At 59.1% G+C, this 12738-nt stretch overlaps 1 protein-coding gene across 2 annotated transcripts; it reads right to left on the bottom strand.

Moving 5' to 3' along the window:
• Positions 1–204: 204 nt before the first annotated feature.
• On the bottom strand, positions 205–6076 carry MS4A15 (membrane spanning 4-domains A15). 2 transcript variants are annotated; one of them, XM_037518282.2, is made up of 6 exons: positions 5837–6076; positions 3343–3465; positions 2669–2725; positions 1784–1876; positions 1378–1491; positions 205–1129 (listed from the first exon to the last, which is right to left on the bottom strand). In XM_037518282.2, exons 1-6 carry the CDS (start codon positions 6059–6061, stop codon positions 1013–1015), a joined length of 729 nt encoding a protein of 242 aa, XP_037374179.1. In that variant the 5' UTR covers positions 6062–6076; the 3' UTR covers positions 205–1012. The 2 variants fall into 2 exon arrangements, with proteins under 2 accessions (XP_037374179.1, XP_037374178.1); XM_037518281.2 differs by lacking the exon at positions 3343–3465 and having other exon boundaries at positions 5837–6061.
• Between the last annotated feature and the right edge of the window lie 6662 nt (positions 6077–12738).

Here is a 12738-nt window from a genome sequence, read left to right on the forward strand (position 1 = left end):
CACATTTTGCTGTCATAGCAGGACAGTTGCCCAGGACTTTTGATCAACATGGGACAAACTTGAGAAGCCCCTGAAGTTAACAAGAAAAAGCCATCGCAATGAGACCAGCTCAAAATTCCAGCCACGCTGTTTATTCCCCTCTGTGATATGGAGGAGCCAAGCCTCCTGCCTGGGCCCCGAATACCAGGGAAGGGGTCTCCTTGACCTCGGACTCAGCCTAGCTCCCAGGTGACCTCCGGGCCAGCCTTGCTCCTCTGGCTGCAGGGAGAAGGAGGGGTGCTGCAAGGCACAGGGAGGTCCTGAGCCTCCTTGGGAGGGGGAGCTTTCTGGGAACGGGGAGCCCCCCATTGCTTTGCACCTGTAGATGTCATTGGGGTGCAGCCCTCCCATGCAACCTCCCCAACCCTGGCAGGAAGGTGGGCAGAGCTGGAGTCAATATGACCCCATCGCTTGAGGGTGCTTTTCTGGAGGCAGTGGGGGTGGGGATGGAGACAATGCCTGGCTTAGACCCAGGACCTCAGAGAGCCCAGGGGGAGCTTGAAAGGCCTTGTAAATCATCTAGTTCAACGCTTTAGTTTCCAGGTGGGGAAACTGGGGCACAGGGGCAGAGATTACAAGGCACAGGACTGACCCTGGTCAGACCATGGTCCGTTCTGCTCCAGGCAGGGGACTCAGCACTCCTTTCTGGACGATTCTGGGCTATCTGAGCTTAATGGCCTCCCAAAGCCTGAGGGTCAGGGCAGCCCTCCATCCTTCCCCCCAAGAAGCCAGGCTTGCCGAGGAGCAGAGACTCAGAGGGCACACGGGGCTTTCCTGGAAGGGGCCCAGGGGCTGAGGGAGGCACATTCATGACATCAACTAGGTCTTTTAGGGAAGGAACCACTGGAGCGAAATGTGTGGGACAGAGGCTCCCGGGACACTGCACTCAGGAGCCACAACACACGTGAACTGGGGTGTGGGGTGGGGAGAGGCCGGGCTCTGAGCACCAGGCTCCACCAGCCGCGGGGACCATCTACTCCGACGACTCCTTGGGGATATACGCCACATTGTCATAGGCAGGGGGAGGAGAGGCTGCTGGGCTGGGGATGTTGAAGTCTGTGCTGAAGGCATTGGGCAGGAAAATCACAGGCTGCAAAGAAAAAGAAAAAGAAAACCCAGCGATAGTCCTGGAGGCTTTGGTGCCTGCCGGGAGGCATTGCAATCGCACCCCTGGTGTGGGTTCCGGGCACGGCGCCCTCACAGTGAGTCCCGCAGCTCTTCTGGGGGGGAGCTCATGGGGGTGGTCCCTCCTAATAGCTTCCCAGAGGGACCAAGGAAGGGGCCAGCAGCCTCCTCCGAGGCCCAGGTTTGGGGTGGGCGTGGGGTGGAAGTCCATACCGTGCTGGCTTGGGCGCGGGTGGCTTGGCACCCAAAGTGGGTGGCAACGACTGCGATGAAGAACTCCAGGATGGTGAAGATGGTAAGCACGGCCAGGTAGCCCCGGCCCACGTCCTGTGGACCGAAAACCCACAGTCAAAGCAAGCCCAGGGTTCTAGAAAAGAGGAGGAACACCTGGCCCAGGTCACCTGGCCGGGCGAGAGGGTGCGGGCAGAGCCTTACTGGACCCTGACCCCTCCCCTCACGCCCAGACGGCTGCTCCTCGCTCCAGTGCCACTGGGGTAGGCCCAAGGGGTCTGTTGGGATTGACAGGCCCTGCCAAGGACCAGAGACTGGACAGTCCCCTCCCCCCATGTGGCTCTTCACTCTCCACGTTTCCTGCTCCCGGGGGCGTTGGATCACCCACCCAGTTAGTGACGCCGAAATCCATGAGCAGAATGGCTGTGCCAGCGAAGGCTGCCGTGGCGCTGAGAATGTTGGTCCCCAGGCTGCTCCTCACCTGCAGGACAGGGAGACAGGAAGGAGCCGAGGCCAGGAGGAGAAGGGACAGGTCCGGCTGAGCCTTCTCCACCGCCCAGCCTCCCCTGCAGGGTTCCGTGGCCGCTTCCCCTCCCCCGCCCCTCTCCGAGCAGCCGGCCCCATCCCCCTCCGGTGCAGAGTCTCCTGCCCAGGGGCTCAGGGCACCTGTCCCAGCCCAGACTCTGAGCTGAGCTGGGCGGCCCTCGCGTTAGCCTGGGGGCTAACCTCAGCACCTTCACACACTGCAGCCCTCCGGCGTTATTTACCGACTTTGGGGCCTGACTGACACCAGAATGCAAGCTCCTGGCGGGCAGGGACTGGACCTTTGCTGCTCTGCCCTTCGAGCCTGGCTGGACTCGCCCCTGCTTAAAGCCCCGATCGCCTCCCTGTGGCCAGCAGAAGGCTCGCAGGCCTTGCACAACCTCGCAGGAGCCATTCCCCCTGTGACCCGTGGCCAGGCCCCATGGAGCCGCTGATGGCTTCCCGAGCAGCCCTGCCTGCGCCGCCTCCCGTGCTCGCTTTTCCCTGGGCATGTCTAAATCCAGCCCCCGCCAAGGCCCAGCCAGCGGGGTCCTCCTCCAGGAAGCCTTCGGGATCTTTCAATGAACGGCTCGCCCCCTTCTGCCCTGGTTGTCACTTGTTTCTCCCTGTCCAGGACGCAGCTGAGGCCCGGCCTGGCGCTCAGCGGGCCTCGGAAGTTCTGGCTGAGGAGCCCAGGAGCTGATTGGGAGGGGCCCGGTCACTCCCGCGCCCCTGACCCCTTCGCACTCACCAGGCAGCCGGTGTGGTTCCTCTCGGCCGCCACCGACAGGGACCCGGACATGATGAACTGCGGGGAGGAGGCCCCCGTGAGGCTCTGCCGGGCCCCCGGGGCTCCGGTGCGCCTGGCTTAGCTGAGAGATGGTGATTGAGATGGGCCTGGGGGCCTGGGGGCCTGGGTGGGGGGAGGGGGAACAGGCAGAGGAGCCCCCCTAGCCTGACCCCAAAGCCCTGGCTCTCCGGGGTGGCCGGGCGTATCAGGTGCCCCAGGGTCACTGTAAACACCCCCGTTTTCTCTCCATGTTGGAGACTGCAGGGATGGCCTCCCTGGGGCGGGGGTGGGCAGGGGAATGGGCTCAGGAACAGCTGAGGGGCTTCAGATCTAGCCAGACCCCTAGGGGAGGGGGTTCATGTAGGCTGGGGCCCCTGGGGAGCTGATGGGTGTCCGCAGCCGGGGCTGGGAAGTGGGGTGAGGCACAGGTGTCCTTATCCCGCCCCCATTATTTTGGGGGTCCTCTCCGTGCCAGGCTCTTTGCGGAGGGCTTTCCCACACTGGGCCGGGGTCTTGTAATTAGGGTGCGTGATCAGGAGTGGGATCTGGGCTCGGGCACCGGCCCCCACAGAGCCGGGAGAAGGTGCCGGGGAAGGTGAACCGGGCCCGCCGCCGCCCCAGGGCCCCGCACTCACGCAGGCGCCTCCCCAGAAGGGCACGCCGCCTTCGATGAAGAGCATGCCCACGTGCCCGCGGCGCACCATGAGCAGCACGCTGCCGAAGCCCAGGTGGATGAGGCCGATGAGGATCTGGACCGTCTGCGGGGGGCGGGGGGGGCGGCTCAGCCTGGCTCCACACCGCGCGCTGCCCAAGGCCCCGCCCGCGCCCCCATGGACTGGCCGCGCTCAGAAATCAACGGTTCGGTTCTTTTGAGGGGACATCATCAGAACAACCACCCAAGATAGCTTGAAGGAAAACCAGCTCCCCACAGCTTTCGGGCCGCACCAGCCTGTTTCCAAGGGTTTGCCTCTTGCTCTGGGCCCGGGATCTCAAGCCTGTCCCTGCGTGGCTGCCACGTGCCCGGAGACCTCCTGTCGCGACACATCACCCCCCCACCCTCGGATTTCCTTCCCCTTCTCCCCGCAGCCGGCAGCGACTATCTCCTCGAGCATCTTCCTCAGGCTGTGTCTGTCCGTGAGGCACCCGGTGCGCCGCCGGCACCGCCTTCCTCCCAGCTGACATCTGCACTCAAGTTTAGGACTGATTTTTGAGAGTCAGTTTACCAGCACCCCACGGGAGCATCCCCAGAAGTGGAGGAGCGCCCCATGGGCACATCTCCCAGAGATGGAGGGGTGCGGGCTTCTCGGAAGCGCCCCTGCTTGTCTTCCCCAATGCTTTTGGTAACGAATGGACTCCAGAACCGAGGGGAGAAAACCTTGGCAGCCTTGAATTCGACCTCTCCCCACACGGCGCCCTTGCCAACTTCTGGCCTCTAAAGGGACTCTGTGACCAGGTGCCCCGTCCCCACAGCGGCCCCCATTTAAGGGCCGCTCTCACGGTGACAACTGGAATCACATTCTTGATGCCGGGGGACACAGGTGTCTTCTGTCAAGAGTGCCAAGAATTTGGGTATTTATAGGCAGGGCCCCTGGAATCTTCTCTCTTTGGCCGCAGGTCTTCCATCTCCCCAGCCTCCTTCGGTGGCAGGGGCTCCCAGCTGCCCACGTCACTCTCCTGTGCAGGCCCCTGCACTGCTGTGGTGATCACTCATAAAGTATCAGCTGCCACCCCCCCGCCTGTATGTGTCAAGCAATGTGCTGGCTGTTTTGCAGCCATTACCTCCTCTACCCTAATGCGATGGAGCAGCTATGACTGCCTTCATTTTGGAGCTGAGGCAACCGAGGCTCGGAGAGTGTCTCAGCCATGAAGTGGCAGCCCTGCTACCTCGACAGCCGGTGTTCTTCTCACTGTGCAACACCCCCAACGCCCATTTGTATTTCCCACTTTTTATGCTCTTCAGCAATTTGGGTTTGTTTCGTGGAATTCCTTTGGGGGAACCCTTTGGTTTCTAGGCTCTGCTCTAGGATTTCAGGGTTCCGGCAATGGATGGCCCCAGCTCTGTTCACTGCCCCTTCATGCGCCTGGGGACCCAATGGGGATGTACTGCAGAACCCACGATTCAGCATGCTCACGCCTGAGCTCCCGGGCGCTGTGAGCAGTGGGGTTGGAAGCAGAACGTGAGGGCCAGGCCATCCCAGGGCACAGGCTGCCACTCACCAGCCGTGAGGCCTTGGGCCAGGGACTTAGTCTTGACAGGACTCAGTTTCCGAATCTGTGCAATGGGTGCTGACCCACAAGGTGGAGGTGAGACTCTGAGCCAGTGCCTGCAAATTCCCTAGCACCGAGTCTGCACCTCTCAATAAGGCGAGGGCAGTTATCATCACCATCACCATCATCACCATCATCAGCATCACCATCACCATCATCATCATCATCATCACTTTTGTCTTCCATTGCTTACGCCATGTTTTCATCTTCCCCTTGGAGAAACTGAGGCCAAGGGATAAACTGGATGCTGGACACATATACACAGATAAATTTCTATCCACATCTACCTACTTACTTTTCTACTTATCGGTCTCTATCATCTACCCAGCTATCATCTATCTACTATTCCCTCCTAGAGACCGATACGTCAAGGTCATCCAAGGCTGGAAAAGCCCTTACAGGTCATCTCTAAGACTGTCGAGCCCGCAGGAGCTCACCCTCACCCACCACTGCGACGTCCGCTCATCTCCTTCTTCGTTTGCTCATGACTTTCTAGCGAGGTCAACCTTCTATGTCACCCTGGGACATGCCACACCTTTACCTGGCTGTTCCCTCTGCCTGGTGAGCCCTTATGCCCCAGAGTCCCCTCTGCCCACTCTTGCCCACGCTGCCCCTCCCCCTCCATCTTTTTCACCCCTGCCACCCTGTTTGAAGTTCTCTTAGCCGTTTGTTGACTGCTTTGCGCTCTCTGAGCTCCGTGGGGCAAGGAGCCTGTCTGTCTGGTGCAGGGCTGGATCCTGCCGTCCTCACTAAGCAGGACTCCTGCTCCCTGCTCCCTGCTCCAGCGTGTGCACGAATGTTCTGGTGCTGGGGCGCTCCCTCCCTGCGCAGCCTCAGGCTGTCTGCAGGGGCTGCTCTTACCCCTAAAGCTTTGGGTTCTCCCGTCAGGAATGTCTCCATGGGCCGCAAGTCTGGCGGCTGGGTGGCCCTTGTCGTCTGCGCCCCCAGAGGTGGCTCCTCGAACTGCATAATCCCGGGGGGCTGGCACATGGAGGTGGGCAGGATGGCCTGAGCGGGGCGGAGGCCACTGGCGTTGCTGGGCGGGATGACAACGAACACCCCATTGCTGGTAGGGGCTGCGGACATGGTGCTGAGAGAGCCTGGGGGACAAAGAGAATGACCGTTGTGACGAGACATTTGCACAAAGCTTGTTAGTTTATATAGCAACATGCCTGCCCACCCTTGCTCTCTGCAGACCCCTGGTGATGCCCCCCCAAATCTTTGATTGCCAGCGGGGAGACATGGGAGGAGGCAGGAAGGAATGCCAGAACTCCAGGGTCTGTAGAGGAGGCAAGGTCACGACGTAATCCCCCTCTCTCTGACCCAAAGTCCTGCTCCTAATCTCTGCGCTCTGTTAACATGGAAGGACCTCAAGGAGGGACGTGCGTTTAAACTTCCTTTCCCCAGAGAGGGCAAGTGGCTTGTCCAAGAACACACGGCTAGTGCCAGGCAGCGCCGAGCCAGCTCGAGCCTCATGGCCTGTGCACCAGGACTCCACTGTCCCTTAGCCCGGGACCAACGAGCCTGCACACCAGCCTCCCGGGTAACTTCCTGCGCCGGGAGCCTTTCCTTTCCCCCGCCAGGCCATCGTCATGCACAAGGCTGGGCTAAGCGCGAGAATGGAGACTCTGCTCGGCTCTACTCCTTACCCACCGGCAGTCGGGAGATGGGCTGCTAGGCCAGGCCAGAGAGCCCTACCAGACCTTACAAAGCAGTCCGCCCCCTCGCCCCCCTTGGGCATGTGCTGCCTCAGGGCATGGCTCTGGAGAGAGAGGCTTGGCTGCTGTAGAGACTGGGAGATGTGAGGCAAGATGGCCGCCTCCCGGCCCGTGTCCTCACCTGTAAGGGGTGATGGTTACCCTGGCTCTGCTCTCATAGGGTTTGGTGTGAATGAGATGGAAACAGCACACACAGGCTGATAAAATCCATCCTTGAGAGTGTGATTTGTTGTAATGTAATACTATCCACCTGACGTATTTTCTTAAAGATAATGTAGATGTATAAGCCAGACAGACACGACGGGCAGTTAACATGCGTCCTCTTCAGTGCTAGAAAGAAATGTCCTTGCTCAGCAGGTTTCTGTGAGCAGAGGCATCTCCAGAGAAAGGGTTGGAGAAGGACAGGGTGAAAGTTCACTGGCCGGTGGAAGTGATTTGTCATTTGGAAGTGCTTCCTGCAGCCTGGGAGCTGAGAAGGTGATGCCAAGAATGGGTCGCCACAGGATTAGGCTGGATTTCCCCTCACAGCGGCCACTCATTTGCAGAAACTGAGAAGTGATGATTAACAGACATGGCCGCTGCTTGGAACAGGGTTGGCACATTTCCCATAGAGTCAGAGTAAATATTTAGGGGTCTAGGGCACCCTCTGACTTCTGTTGCAAATATGAGCACGACGCAGACAGGGATGGGCATGACTGTGTTCCAATAAAACCTTCTTTACAAAGTTTATTATACCACAGGTGATGGGCAGATCTGACCTGTGGCAATGGTGGTCCTGGCTGAGGTTTTGGATCCTGTTCTTAGAATGCTGCCTGGCACACAGGGCATGCTCAGTAAATTTTAGCTATGGCTTCAAATATTGTTTACAGTGATTATTTGCTCTGGTTTGGGGTAAGTTGTGAAACTGTTTGGAGCAAGACTAGATGTCTATAAAATCAGGATGATGGTGGCTGCTTGCTCTGCCTCAGAGGTGTATGTGGAGGGCGAAATGTGGATGGAAAAGAAAGTCCTTGGAAATCGACCAAGTGCTGGGAATGTGTTGGGGGCTTGCTTTTAGGGTTGTAGTTTCAAAGCAGCGTGGATGTGGTCCTATCTCATCGAGCACCTCTTGGGAAGTTGCTGGAATAATGCTCAGTAGCCAGGCTGCACAGTAACCCAGTTCAGTGCTGGGAACTGGGTTAACAAACGCCTATAGTCATTATGTTTTTGGGGACTTACTCTTTCCTTGGAACACTTCAGATGTTTCTTTTTTTTCCCTGACTTAAATGGAGATTTATTGACTGCAAACTGAAAAATCGAGGCACAGGTTTCAAAGACATTTGATCCCAGGGCACAAATGAGGTGTCCACGAATCTGTAGCTAACATATTATTTTTTATCCTTGCGTGGATATTTGACAATTCATGAAGGTTTGAGATGACAAGACTCAGACCACCGAGGAACAAGCTCAAGGGACCTGACTTGTAAATGGCAGAACCAGGATTCCTACCCCAGCCCCAGCTGCCCTTCCCCAAAGCCTGCTCTTGTCCTCCTGTTCTGTCCCTCCACTCCCCAAAACCATCAGTTATCTACCCATTGCTCCAGCTCTTCCCTTCTGGATGCCGTAAAGTCCTGTTTGGACCACACACATGTGCGGGGAAGTGCACTCATGGGTCATTTAATGTTTTGGTTAACAACGGACCCCCAGATGTGATGGCAGGGCCACAGCCTAGGTGTGTCATTGGTGACCCCATCTAGGTATGCACGACAGTGACAGAACCATCTAACAACGCCTTGCTCAGCCCGAGAGCTCATTATTAAGTGACGTGTGCCTGTATTTGTATAGCTTGTGGGTGGAAGCGTTTAGTCATCAGAGCAAGACACTGCAGGGATTTTTCTCTTGTTGCAAGGATTAGCAACATCTCAGACTTGCCCGAGTCCCTGAGGGAGGATGATTTGGAGAAGAACCACTGGAACAAGGAAGAAGTACATCTTTGCTGTGCTAGACCACAGAGCTGTTTGTTACAGCAGCATAACCTAGCTCGGCCTGCCTGTTACACTCTCCAAAAAATGACTACAGATCAGGGTCAGACGCAGAGCCCGTGTCTTCCAGGAGCCTGGGACAAGCAGGAGGAGAAAAGAGGTTTGCCTTTCACTCCCATAAATGACCATCGAGCATCTACCAAGCTTTGGGGCTGGGAATGCTAAGATGAATTAAGCCCAGATGCCCCGCCCACAGACCTTGCAAGGTAGACTGGGCTCTCTGGTGGAAGAGGGGGGAGCTGTTTGCCCCAGCGTGGAGCTCAGGGAAGTCCTCAAGGAGGACCTGGATCTAAAACAGAGGCCTTGGGCTGTGCCTCTTCTCTCCCCACCCCCACCCCACATTCCTTTGCTTTTTTTTCCTCTACTTCAATCTCCTTCTCCAGCCCCTCCCATGGCGCATTTCCCTCCCTGTCAGGCATTTGAGAAAAGCAGGTAATTGCAGACCACTACATGAAACATTTCCTGGCCTGAGAATCGCAGTAAATGGGCCGCGAGGGTGGGTGGGCAGGAGAGTGGGGGCCCCGCACCCCAGTCTTGGCCTCTTGCGCGGGAATGTCTTATCCCAAAGGAGGGACAGGAGTGGAGTATTTGTTGTGTCCAGAGATGAGGGGAGGGAGGTTCAGAGAGGGTGACGGTGTCCCCCCACGGTCACAGCACGTGTCCCCCACGGCAGCAGCGGAGAGCAGGGGTAGGCCCGGACTCATCTAGGGAGGAGGGCGGCTCTGGAAGGCGTCACTCCTGCCACTGCCCGGGCGGGGGACCCGCACTTCTGGTCAGAGCCCCTGAAGTCAGAGGCCCGAAATGCTCCGAGTCCACAGATCAGTAAATTGACACAGGTTGGGCGCAGGATGAGCCACAGCGTCCCACTTCTTCCGGCAGATTCACGCAAAACGTCACCCTGTCCTCACCAGCGCGGGAAGGGCGCTGCCCACCGGAGAGGTGGAAGGTCCTCACTCGAGAGGAAGGACACACGCTTGCGGCTTGCGGCGGGCGAGCGCCCTGCTCTGCCTGCCCTTGTCCCTTCAGCAGAGACCAGGGAAGGCGGTGCCGCCCCCCAGAGGCAGGTGGTTTAGGGGTTTAGCTTTCTCCCGGCCCCTACCTGCTCAGGGCCAGCTCGGGACCCAGCCTGGGGAGGGAGCACTTGCGTAATTAACAGCATCGCTCAGGGCAGGGGGTGAGAAAGGAGCTGAAACCGAGACCTCGCCCTCCTTAGCAGAAGTGCAAACACCTACCAAAATAGGTTCTGCGCGCCAAGGCGGGTGAGTGGCAGGCGCGAAGCGGCCCTCCGCCCCGGGGACCGCAGCCCTGTCTGTAGCGCCCCCGCCAGCCCCACCGCACCCGTAGGCCGGGGAGCCTGCCTCAGGCTCCCAACTCCGTGCCACCCAGAATCTGTGCCACCCAGAATCAGCCAGCATGCCCTCCGTGCGCGCGAGCGTATGCCAGGGCCAGGCTGAGGAACCGGGAAGGCCACAGCCCCGCTCCAGGGGACAGCTGCCCCGGGACAGAGGCGGGGAAACACCCGGACAAGGGTGAGCAGTGTGGCGCTGCCCCTCAAGCGCACGGCCCTGCAGTCTGCAGAGTGGCGGCCTGCGTGCGGCCATAGACCCTGGGTCCTCCCCGGGGGTAGGTGGCATTCCACGCACTTTGCAGCCCCGTGCCTGGAAGTTGGATGCCGCTTCCCGATGCTGAAACAAGAGGTGTCCCGAGACCTGACAGAGGAGCGAGCGGAGCCAGCTGGCCCCGGGGACTGGCAAAGGCAGGGGCCGAGCACCTGCTGTAATAGACGTGACTCTCAGCCGCAGGGGTGGGAGTGGAGCTGAGAGAGGATTTGGGGGGAGGACATTTAGAGGGAGCTGGGCCCGGGGTGGGGGTGGTGGACACACCCCTGTTCTCCTCCAGGCAAGCTGCAGAGGCTGGCTTTAGGGAGACCCGGGGACCTTGACAGGCACCCCCTGCATTTGCACCTGCTAGATTTCTGCGTTGAGGGAGGGGGGTGGGAGAGTGGGCCCTGGAGGGAGACCCCGCAACACACCTCGGTGCGGAAAGTTTAAACGCAGCCAGCCTCAGGGACGGTGAGGCCACCTCCCAGAGTAGGGGACAAGTGCGAGCCCCCCACCATCGCCCCTAATAACAGCCTGGCCGGGGGGACAGCCCTTCCCCTCTCTGGCCTCTGTTTCTCCATCTGTAAATGAGGAGTGACATTTAGGGGAGATATTTGCCTGGAGCCTCTTGCCAGCTCCCTTCTCCCAGGGGAAGGGCTGGCGCCTGCACACGGGGAGGAAGCCCCGCTCTGCCCACCTGGACGGGGAGGAGAGGTGGAGAGGCCGAGTCTGCCTCCCTGGGGATGGTTGAGGTCCAGGGGTCTCTGGGGACACCCGAGCCATCCCAGGGAGGAGAAGGCAGACGCCCCTGCTCGGCCCCACACCCCTGTGAGCAGGCCGGGCCTGAGCCGGGGGCCGCTGTCACTGGGAGTTCAGTCGCCTCGGGGAGCTGTCCTGCCCTGTGCCCTGCCGGGTGGGTGCGAGGCCACGAGGCACAGCTTCCCCACCTCTGTGGTGTCTCCCTGTCTCCTTGCCGGGCTCCGCATGCCCCTGCCCCCCGCCCCCGGGACTGGGTGACCCGCAGGGCAGCTGGTACTCACCGGACTGCCACCTCGCTGCGCCCGCCGCCGCCCGCTTGCTGCTGCCTCTGCGCTCCCGCAGCTGCCGCTCCCGAGTTCACACATACTCATGTGAAAGGCTTGCTGCTCTGCGATTCGCGTGGGGCTTGGAAATCCGCTCTGCTGAGGAGCTGCTGCCTCTGGGAAGTTCTCAAGTCCCTCCCGGCTCTGAGGTCTCCACCCCCTGACCCAGGGGGCCCAGGAAGCTGCTGGAATCATTGGTCTCCTGTGCAAGGGCCCTGGGAGAGCATCTAGTTCTTTCTTCAATGTGTGGTAGGGGAAACCGAGGCCCAGAGAAGCACACGGCCCATGGGGTTCCTGCTGTCAGATGAGAGCAGGGAGCAGGAGCCACGTTGGCCTCCCACGCCTGAGGCTGAGCGGGGGCCCAGGGGGACAGGGGCTGCCTGGCTTTCACCCCCCCACCATCCAGTGTGAAGGAGGGGCCAGCGGCGGGGGGCAGAGTGTGTAAGCATCAGAGCGTGTGAGAGCATGAATGTGTGTGAGAGCTTGAGCACATGTGAGCATGTGTTAGTGAGAGAAAGCGTATGAATATGTGAAAGCATGTGAGTGCCTGAGCGTGAACATATGTAGAACACATACGGGTGTAGGTGTGAGAATGTGTGTGAACGTGTGCAGCATGTATGAGTGTGTGTGGGTGTGTGTGCATGTGTGAGGTGGGTGTGAGTGTACTTGAATGTGTGGGTGTGAGTGGGTGTGGAGGGTGTGAACATGTGTGAGTGTATCTGAGCCTGTGAGCAGGTGTGAGTGTGCACACGTGCAGAGTGATATTCAAGTGGCACAGGCACTGAGAATTTACGCATCTGTTTCTGGATTTAGATTCTCAGCAAAAAAAGCTCCTCAGGGGACCTCCCCTGGTGGCGCAGCAGTTGAGCGCTGGGCTGCGAGGCTGCCTGCAGCCTCTACAGCACCGGATCGATCCCTGGCTGCCAGCGAGGGTCCCACATGGTGCGACAGACTTCTCCTGCCGTGCCCGCTGCTCCCCTCAGCAGTGTATTTCGTCAGTCTGCCTGTTCTGTTCCCCGCTCTGGCTCTGGTGAATTCTCTCACCCTCCCGTGCTTCTGACTGTACCCAGAGCTTGTATAAATAAATAAATCTTTAAAAAAAAAAAAAAAAGCTCCTCAGGCCATGGAAAGTCAGGGGGATGGCCTGGTGGTGGAGGTGGGCAGTGGGGTAAGGCATGGCCTGGACCAGTTCTCAGCTAAGCCGGGCAAAGGTCGGCAGGTTGATTGCAAAATGGCCGTACTTCTCTCCCTCTCCACGTAGCTGATCTGGAGCTGACGGGCTTGCTGCGTGGAGTGTGTAAAAACAATATTATGACAGCAGTTATCTGAAATAAAGAAAAA

The sequence above is a fragment of the Talpa occidentalis genome, unplaced genomic scaffold (assembly GCF_014898055.3).
Source record: "Talpa occidentalis isolate TD23 unplaced genomic scaffold, MPIMG_talOcc4v2.1 talOcc4.17, whole genome shotgun sequence".
Taxonomy (NCBI): domain Eukaryota; kingdom Metazoa; phylum Chordata; class Mammalia; order Eulipotyphla; family Talpidae; genus Talpa; species Talpa occidentalis.

Coding starts and splice junctions, on each gene's coding strand:
- MS4A15 (XM_037518282.2), bottom strand. CDS start 6,061: ATGTCCGCAGCCCCTACCAGCAATGGGGTGTTCGTTGTCATCCCGCCC. Junction 1,877..2,668: donor GGAACCACACCGGCTGCCTG/GTGAGTGCGAAG, acceptor CCTGTCCTGCAG/GTGAGGAGCAGCCTGGGGAC. Junction 1,130..1,377: donor CCCGCGCCCAAGCCAGCACG/GTATGGACTTCC, acceptor TTTTCTTTGCAG/CCTGTGATTTTCCTGCCCAA.